Raw genomic sequence first — 10,597 nt, 5'->3', positions numbered from 1 at the left:
TTTACTTTTTTTTTTTTTTTTACACTATCAGGAACTACAAAACACAGAAAAGATTGATAGCCAAATTATTTGGCTTAATATAAGGGAAATACAATAGATTTTAGAGTGATACCAGAACCCTAACATTTACAAGTATTTTCAATAACAAAAAGATTCCATGAAATTCCAAGTTCATCATTTACTGCAGAACAGAACAATTTCTCTAGGCTAATTATAACAGGGAATGAATATCCTTTAATAACATTCTTTATTATGAGAATAAATACATAAAACAAACACAATATATTAGCCACAATTCCTCATATACATTCAGAATATAACAAGAAGCTAATAGGCATAATCATCAGAACTAGTTGAACCAACAGATTTTTACTAAGCCAACAAACACTCGAGGTAAGCTGGAAAAATTTATGCACTAGTAGCAGGCAAAGAACATGTGATTTCAATGTTTCCTTGATATTAATTTAAAGACAAATATACTGTAGTTATAAGCATGAACTGACAGAAGTGTTTAGCTCCGTGCGGTGGCCGTTTGAGGTTGTTCTGACTGCAACTGCTTTCCAAGGTATTCCCTGAAACAGAACAAAAAAATTAGACTGAGAAAAACTGTGGACAGTGGGGAGTAGAATAGTGGTGGGAAGCATGAAGTAGAGAAAGAGGAAAAAGCTTTAAGTTTAGAGTTTTTCCTTCAAATAACTTCTGCTATTTGACAGTCAACTGGAGCTACTCTGAGTATCTAAGCTTTAGGTATCCATCATCTATCCCTCTGAAAATAAGGTACAAACCAAGCATGAATGAAACTGTCTGGAAAAAGAAAAAGACCGATGGCAATACTTAGAAGTCCTGGCAACTGTTACAGACCACATATGAAGCCCACAGATTTGGCTTGCTGAATATACATATTAGAAGCTGTGGCAAAGCATTTAAGAGGATCTCTTCCCATAACCCAGCTGCGTGAGCACAAGTAATACCAATGGACACACAGGCAATTTAACCCATAGGCTAGCAAAATAGGCACTGACTGAAGAACCGTATGTTCGAATTGGAAGAAAGAAAAGATATCCAAGCCAGACCCACTGTATACCACCCACCTTCTTTAAAGTGTTTTCCTCACCTGTATTTTGAAGTGCATTAAGTCACTTATCTTATACCTGTCCTCTCAACACTGGAACAAACACTCCCCAAATTCGTAGCATTTACCTCGAGCAACAATACCTAAATTCTACGGAAAAATACTGCACAATTCTTCTGAATGTTCTCATCTTTCACTGTCTCCTGTGAAAGCAGCTCAAGACTTCACAGAACCACAAAGAAGCTGAGAGGTCTTTAGTAATATCTGAGTTGTTACTGTTTTGTAACAAGCAAAACTTCAATAATTGTACCACTGCATCAGCTGAAAGAGAGGTTTCAGGACCTGTGAAATGTAGGCATTCTTTTTCCATTGCTGATCGTACACTTAGCACCACAGTTTCTCACTGCACAGGTATTTCAGCCTACACAGGTTAAACATTAAAAGCAGTTCAAAGAAATGATGTTCAGAACGAAGCCTTCTTAAAAAAGCCTCAAGAGTATGTACTTTTTCTTTAAAATAAATTTTTTTAAAAATCAGTTCTTATTGCACATTTCAAAAACTAGTTTTAAGTTTCGTGTCCTGTTGAACAGCTATTCCCTATGCATTGCAATTCCTATCGCACAATGAAGTTTAGCATCACAACCATACCACCCAACAGCACTTTCCTCAGTTTTAAAGCTAAGTACCTAGAAAAGCAAAATTCCTACAAAAGCATAATGTTAACTTCAAATTCCACTAGCAAAGCAAATAACACACAATTTGTATGCTGAGCCATACATTACGATTTAGCACCTTCCTTCACAGCTTTATCAGGTGTTGCTGCAGGATCACAGTATTTTAATGCTTGGGCTGCACTCAATAGATACGACTCTTGATCACAATAGGTAGTTTACCATCCTCAAAGTAGAGGCTCCTGATGGCAAAGAAGGAAACAAGCTGCTCTCTTGTGGTTTTGCAGGACTCAAAATTGTATCACCAAAATAAAAAAAATTGACAGTCATCCAAAAAACATAGCCAGCAACTATGGAAAAGCTTCCAAACTCACCAGACCTCCTTCTGCTCCCTCAGTGTTTTTTTAACTTTGTTTCATGCCTATATGCTTGTACTAGTATTTGTCTGACATCCAGCCTTGAAAGCAACTGACACTGCATATGTGGCTCTGCTTACAGCATCACAAGCCTGCAAAGTTATTTATTCTTAAAGCACGCATGAACCATTTTGAATGTGAAATCCCTATGATTTTCCTACTTCTAAGTAATTGCAATCAAGCTAACAATCCGTAACAGCACAACTATTGAGTAGCTTAGGTTCAGAGGTATGCTCAAGGCTTACTAAAATCCAACCACAGTGCAGTGCATTCAGCAAAAATCTCTGAGAAGGCAGAGCAGTAGCATATTTTGTAGGTACTTAGTGCCTTAACAGACATATTCAACTTCTAAGGACATACAGTAGATAGTACAGTACCTTCCCTACAAAACCTTTTATTTCAGCTGTTCATTTGCAGGTGTGAGGTTTAAGTCCAGGGACAAGGAAAAGCTCTTATATCATTTCCCCATATAGAATGAGTATCTGCACTTACTGCTCTACACTGCCATACTGCAACCCTGGGTGAAAAGCCCATACTGTCCCTATCCCATCACTTCTTTATTCACTACCAAGGGCCACTGAAACGCAAAAAAAAATTGTCCCACTTGCTCTTACAAGTACCAGTTAATTTTCTATTTGGTTATCATCTCCAGTTACATGTTAATGGTAAACCTAGGACAAGTGCTTGCATGGTCTATGCCAGATGACGAGAGGGATTGGTAAGAGACCGACAGGAGGGATTCAGACAGCTTCTCAACATGAAGCTTTCATGTGCAGCCTTAGGAGAGCAGACTGATAGGTTATTCTGCCAGGCCTTTGGTCACTGCACCCTCCCATCTCCCACTAAAACTCAAGCTACTGAGAGTAGTGTCAGTAGGCCCCTATTCTCCATCTGTTAAAAATACATACTGTAAGGACAAGAAAATTGAAGTTGGGGTTTTTTTTGGTGGTTTTTTTTTTTACACACTGGTGTTTCATCACATCAGGAGGTTAAATAGCACTGTAAGTTTCAATCATGCACTATAAGAGCATGTACAACGAAAGAAGGATAGATCTTGTTACCAAGATAACAAATCACTTCACAAAATATTCAAAACAGCATCTGACATTAGAAATGCATGCTACAATGGACAGTAATGAGGTATTAGACTTGATTTTTAAAATTACAAGCTATAAACCTCTGAATTGGACCACTTCACCCTATTTTAAACTTTTTTTGTTAGTCCTTCCTAACTTCAGAAAAAGATCACCTTTACCATAATAAAAGCATCGCGGTTGGTCTTTTGCAAGCACATCAAGTTTCTAAGATGGTTAAACTCAGAAGTAAAACTATACAACGTAAGAGTGTGGCCACTACTGGCAGAGATTCATGGATGCCTGATCAGGTCATGTTATAGACTAAGAGAAAACACATCCTGCTAACATTTCATATAGCTGAGCTTTGAGGCCCACATACCCATTGCCTTTCAATACATAATCTTAGCAGTAATAGCTTTTTTCCTTTCTAACCAGGCCAAGCAGATCTGCAGAGTGTCGCTCAATATGCATTCCACAAGATGTACAAAATTCAAGTACAAAGTTGTGGAAAAAGAGCAAAATACTGTCCTGGCCAACAACAAATTCAGTTATCAATTCTTTCCATGAGAAAGCTGCCTTTCATCTTGAGTAGGCACTGGATTATTGTATATAATACCAGCCAGTCAGAAACAGCAAACATTTTCTCAATACAAATACACCAGCTGTCCAGCCATTACATACAGCTCACATAAGAGGTGAATACATTAATTTGTTGCTTCGTTCAGTTTAATTTAATTGGTTTTGTTGGCATAGGAGAGACACTGACACCCTCAAGCTGAGATGTACTTAAGTGTCATGGTAATTGCAACAAATGCTTAAAGGTCACTTAGGAAAAGGCACAAGAAACTGATCAAAAACATAAGCCACCAAATTCAGCGAGTATGGAATAACGAGAATTGCAAACCGGCAAAAGACTCTACCTGAAATTTTTATACTAATTTTCAGATTGAGCAAAGGATCGTTGTCAAAAGCAAATGAGAGATGGGAAAGTTTTAAGGTTTCAACAGATTTCTAGAGGTCACGTGCTAAAAGGAATAACCCTTGCAGCTTAAGAACTACTACTTTCAGTGTTATACTCCAAATTCCAGTGCAGTTACATTTACCTGTCCTTTAAGGAAAACTGAAAATTCCTCCTTTTGGCAGGCAAAGGAAGAGAAGTAGATGAAGCATAGAAAAAAAAATTTCCTATTTTTTCTTTTCTAACAACATTTATCTTAAATCTTGCTTAAATCCAATTTATTAAAGAACTACATGATAAAAAAAAAATTGATGGTCTGAACATCTGTAGTATCTAGTTTATTTTAGCAGCCTGAGGTTCCTAAGAGGCAGAATGTTTTCCCTTGACAAAGAACAATATAAAAATATTGATTTTATTTTTATTTATCTAAACATAAACCTAAAGTCCCATGCTTTTGAAAGTGAAAATGAAAAGCTAGTTCGAAAGAAATTCTTCCCTTTATGAAAGAGTACAGAAGTGCAATAAAGTTCCAACAAAAAGCCTGCTACACAACTCAACTCAAAAGTCATTGCCAACACACATGGTTACAGACAAATCATAAAGATACAATGAATAGTTAAACAAAACAAATTCAAAGGACAGGCAGCAGATGGAATAGTTTGAACAGATTTGACATCTTTATGTTGCATTTCTACTATGGGTCTAATAACCTGGATTTATTGAGACAGACAGACCAGTTTTAGTCATTTATTGCGGCTTCACAAGGTATTCCGAGTTACACAATTGATGGATTCCCAGCTCTAAGCAGGCTAAACTGTCCCTTGAAAGCATTGGTCTGAGACTGCTGCAAGGACAACTCCACAAATGTGACAATCCCTGGAACCTTCTAAGCAGCACAGTCACGAAGTGGCAACACCAGCACAAGGTTACAACCACCTCCTACGTTCCCATCTAATCCAGTGGAGAACAAAGGTGCCACAGCCACCTTCAAACCCATTCCAGCTGTGTGTGCCTGCCTTGCTCACAGAGCACTCATGCTGGCATTCTGGTGAGACAGTGGGTTTTGTTCATTTAACTCTCCAGTGAGTTGGTTTCTCCCAATAAGCTTCCTTGAACTCAGTTACTGCAGTGTCACATTAACACTAGTGGTGACCAGGAGAAAGGCACATGGAGCTGGAGAGTGGCCACTACAGGTGCATTTGCCTTCCACCAGAGCCACAGAAGTCAGTAGAGAAACTAAAGAAACCCTGAGCCTGGAGCTATATTGATATTTGGAGCCTGAAATATAATATTAACAAGTCATACTGCTGGATCAGAAGTTATACCACTGCATATTTTTATCTGTTATTTACAAAATATATAGTATATGGTTTTAAATCCATAAAACTTTTACTCAGCAGTTTCCCTTCAGAGCAGTTTTGTCCATTTTTTGGAAGAATAATTCGAGACTTCCAGTTCACAACTTCACATGCAAGCCATAAAGAAACAGCAGATCAATAAGCTCCTATTACGAGGCTATTACTCAAACATTTTATTAGATTATTAAAAAAATGTATCAAATTCAATTCAATATATGCCTTTCTATTATGGAGACAAGGTATAAGTCATTTTTCACTTGTGCTATGAGCTAACACACACAGCCATTCTGTGAATTAAAAAGAACCAACATGACTAAACCATGCAACTTGTTTTTAAAGTGGTTTTATATTTAATCAGAAGATTTAGTTGTCACCATGAGCAGTAAGCAAGATACTTTCAACACTTAAGAGCTTTAAGTTTGCACAGAGTATTTCAGAACAACTGACACAGGAAAATTGAATTAAACATTATCTATCAGGAAATCATCTTTAAAGGAACATTAATCAGAAATTAAGCTATCAACTTGAGCAGGATGTTTGATATTTGCTCCATGTTAACAGAAGCTCTAGAAAAAATAAAGTGTGTTTTACAAAGAGTGCAGATCTCATGACAGAAAACGTGATCACAGAGTGAAGTCACGGACAGCATATGCACCATACAAACCACAGGCCCTACGCGTATGTAATGAAGCTTTACAAGAATACGTATTTCTGTTCAAATAAAATATGAAACACTTATACTAGATATCAAGTGTGCCTATAACTAATTGGATTTTGCCTAACTTGTCTCATTTTAGCAGGAACTGTCCTCTTTAATATTAATTTTTATCAGGGACACAATCTATCTTCTCAAATTTTTCAGTTAGTTAAATTCTGTCAACTATTATAAAGGAATTCTACTGATGATGAAGGCTAAGAAACAGGATAGATAAACGCAGTCAATTGCATTATCATGTAGGCATCGTTTCCCAGATTTAAGCCTACTCTATTAAGCATTATTGAGTGTTGGGACAGAAAAAAAAAAAGTGGGGGAAGGGCAGGGGACACGGACACATGACAAACTTGATGGCTGCCAGTTAACTATCATTACACCTTACATTTCTCACTAGCAAAAGCAAGCATGGTACAGAACCTATCTTAGGAGATACATAGGCTTCGGAGAACAAAGTTTATACCGAATAAAAATAGTGACAAATGCTAAGTCTACAGAACAAAAGCTTCTAAATATAGCATATGCTGCAAATCCTAAGCAGTTTCAGATTTTTTAATGTCTCTCTGCATAAGTAGTCATTTTAAAAGATGGAAAGCAAGTAATTTTGTCTGGGATGTGCACTCTGAAAATCATACATGAATATGTAGCATATTCAAAGCTTATCTGAATTTGTTGCTTCATTCAGTGTGCCATTTATTAATTTTATTTCCAATACCATACCTGATCATGCAGCAATGACACATCCTAACTCCCATTGTTTAGCATCCTCCAACATACTCACACTGTCCATGTCAGTATCAAGTCACTGAAGAGCAGTTTATTCTAAAAGCCTGCCTGTTCAAAGGAAGTTTATAGCTCAGAGCCTGCACAGGTGAAAGGAACCTGGGGAGATGAACCCAGAGGTAAGAGATGCGAACCCTCACTAACAGTAGCTCACTACAAAGGCATAAGCAGAAAGGTGGGCAACAGTCCGGTAGTTTAGTCAATGGGAGCAAATGCCAAAAGATGCTATGAGTTCTGCCATTATCCTAACTCAGCCTGAGGGAAAATAAATGAGTTTGCAAGTCAGATCCACCATGGTTTCAGTAGCACTTGCATGAATACTGAAGAACTTTTGACCTATAGAGGTTAAACCACTGCATTTTACTTTATTGTTTGTATGAACAAAGAACGCACATGATCCATCTCTGCACATCTCGGCTACACTGGATGTTGTAACAACTCTCTTTTATTTCTGACCTTTATTTTTATCCCCAACTCCCAACAGCACTGCTGCTGACAGAGCAAGAAAAAAGTAATATGCTGCACTTACTACATAAGTCATGAGCAAACCTCCCTAGGCCTAACCTGGCTAGAAGACAAGCAAGCAGCAGAAATTAATACACTGTGTTCTCAATGACAGTAGGGTCATAAATAAACTATGCCTTAAATGTGGAACATCTAGAATTCACCTAGCTCTCCATCTAACTCGTACTTTAGTGAATACAGTTGGAATTAACCCCTTTAGAATGAAGCCAGGAGACTATAGGTTCACAAATCAGAAGATTATTCCCACTGCTCAACTTCAGGCACTGAAGCTGCTCTGCACTGCCCTGAAAAACTACCTGCTTCTCTCCATTGTTCATTGAAGGAACTTGGGCTTCTAACTATAGGTGCTTTGAGTCACAACATCCCATTCCTGAAGTTCAGTAAAACATTGTGCCACGGAGCACACGAAAGGCACATGCTCTATCTGTAGAGATTAACATATTGGGTTTCTTTAAAGTGATATATGTAAGTGTCAGTTTAGAACTTAATGATTTGATACTTTTCGAGTCTGCATCATTAAAAACATTGCTCCAACAAGCATTGGGTTCCCAAAACCAGTTCCTAATACTAAAATAGTCAAATTGGGTATTGCCTCTGAACACCAACAAAGACAAGGAATAAGGAGATGATGTATCCCATACGTAGTTGTAACAAATTGAACAAGACACGCAAAAAAAGAAATAATCTGCACCATCATTGCCATGCCGAACTCCCCCATCTGCCAATGGCAAGTTTTTACCACCAGCATGGGGTGCTATGACTAACACAGTTAGTTCAAGTGACATTAAAACACAGGATAAATTACCCTTTAAAGACATTAGGTGAAGCTAAAAAGATACCTTCGCTCCCTGCTTCAAGTGCATGATCATTTAACATCCAAATGTAACTGGAATACTTCACCTCAACTTACCTCATCTGAAAAGCTGACAGCAGTTACTGCTTTTGTCAACCTAGTTTCACTATTAAACAGAATGCCTGACAGTCTGATTTCCCTCCATTTATCCCTGACTTTAAAAACCCCTAAGGAAAAGCCAGTTGAGCAGCCTGTAATGAACTATTCAAATTACTTAGGAGTTAATTGTCTCCAAGTTGAGTTACTAGCAGTCTAATGATACAGCTGCATTTTAAGCAGAATGCCATTTCAGCTGCCCTGTGACACCCCCTCGGTTCAGGTACCAGAAGTTTTCCTCACGCTGCTGCTCCAGGCACAGCACTTGCACCAAGCCTCAACCTAGCAGAGCAAGTCCCTTATTTTCTCATCCTTCTCTCAGTTAATCTCCAGATCTAGGGAGAGCTTGACTAAGTTGTTCCATACCAATTAAAGGGAAAAAAAAAAAAAAAAAACAATTGCTTTGAGGGAAGTAACTGGAATCTGAAACTAGATGCAATTGCAATCTTTCAGTCTCAAGTTTAAAGGTTCACAAACTGTAAAGCAGGCATAGAAATGTTCATGCCATTAAAAAAAACCAAGACAAATCTAGACAGCCAGCTGTAATGTTTTTAAAATGAGTATGCTTAAGCTGAAAATGAGCAAGAGCCAAGTTAGGCATCCAAGAAAACTTTTACTACCAGTGAGGTTTGTGCTGGAGAAAGACCACAGTTTTATATTTTTATTACCAGATTTTCAAGACATCAGAACACCTATGAAATAAGACCCGTCCCCACTGCAGAAGGTAAATTACGTAGCTAAGCTTTCCACGCTGTACTCTGTATTTAGCTATAGCCAGTTTATAATACTTGGAATTCTTCAAATATATCAGAACAGCATTGTGACAAAAGCAGCACTGTCACCAAACTCAGAAGCAGGGTGGAGTGCAATATACAAAATTTGGTTGCACATGACCACACATCTAATCTCATCTCCACACACTCAGAAATTCAGTGTTATTAACTGAAGTCCTCCTTACAGGTGGAGAATGTTAAGTAAGGATTTATCATAGTAGGTTATTTAGATGTTTTTCTCTACTATTGAAGGTTCCCACAGCAGGAGAGAGGGAGGAAGCAGGTTCAAATTAATATTATAATACATGCGAGAGTTAAAACCCATATTCTTCAGAAAAGGGGGGAAACTAGCTGTGTTTTACAGAAGATACACTGCAGGGTGAAGGGACAGGAGCTTTTTGTCAGCCTTGCTAGCCTGTCTCCTACAGCAAGTAGGTGACTTAAAGAACCTGTAAGAATGTGCTTGATAAACCTTGTTCCCCTACTTCTTTCACACTGTTAGCACCATTACTACTCAGCCTTTTAAAAAGATCACATTCTGTCAGAAGTAAAAAACTGACACAAGTTATATGCACTTCCAAGAACCAAGTTTTTAAAAAATAAGAGGTTAAGTTCAAAATTAATTTTTTTTTTTTTTTTTATATCAACATTGATGTTCAATGTACTCAGATGTACTGTTGCATTTTTGGTGAGGCACAGGTTGCCCAGAGAGGTTGTGGAGGCCCCATCCCTGGAAGTGTTCAAGGCCAGGTTGGATGGGGCTTTGGGCAACCTGGTCTAGTGGAGGGTGTCCCTGCCCGTAGCAGGGGGGTTGGAACTAGATGATCTTTGAGGTCCCTTCCAACCCAAACCATTCTATCATTCTATGATTTTATCTTTTTTTAAGGCAATGCCAAACTGGAAATATTAGCTTTGGTAAAATCATAATTAATTATCAGATTAATAATTCCTAATTAGCCTCTCCAGGCTTTATGCTTAGCATACTTAATTAGTTTGGAAAGTTATACAAAGTTGTTACATGAACACTGAAGTTTTTCAGGACTTCAGCCCTCCAACACTTCACTATAAGCATCCTGTGCTCTGTTGGAAAGGCAGCATCACCCAACAGCAAGTTCTGTGGCAGAATATGCCAGAACTTCAGGGTCTTTGGAGCTTTATTAAAGAAATAATTAGAGAACTAGTCCACAAACAATGAAGGAAAAATCTCATTTCAAATGCTATTCTCAGCAATTGATGAAAGAGATACCAGCGAGTGATTTTTCTACTTCATCTAACCAACCAGCCCATAAGCTTCTGCTACTCCA

The 10,597-nt window shown here is 38.0% G+C and overlaps 1 protein-coding gene across 3 annotated transcripts in view; it reads right to left on the bottom strand.

Moving 5' to 3' along the window:
- Positions 1-230: 230 nt before the first annotated feature.
- Positions 231-10,597, bottom strand: part of ATP6V1H (ATPase H+ transporting V1 subunit H) — a 48,085-nt gene continuing 37,718 nt past the window's right edge. For all 3 annotated transcript variants that reach the window (XM_075744099.1, XM_075744101.1, XM_075744100.1), the window contains one exon: positions 231-572. In XM_075744099.1, the coding sequence (XP_075600214.1) occupies positions 512-572 (61 nt within the window). In that variant the 3' untranslated portion in view covers positions 231-511. The remainder of the gene's footprint in view (positions 573-10,597) is intronic.

This window comes from Balearica regulorum, chromosome 2, assembly GCF_011004875.1.
Source record: "Balearica regulorum gibbericeps isolate bBalReg1 chromosome 2, bBalReg1.pri, whole genome shotgun sequence".
NCBI classification, from domain to species: domain Eukaryota; kingdom Metazoa; phylum Chordata; class Aves; order Gruiformes; family Gruidae; genus Balearica; species Balearica regulorum.
The sequence above is the reverse complement of the archived record's forward strand: the minus strand, read 5'-3'. Positions and strand labels throughout refer to the sequence as shown.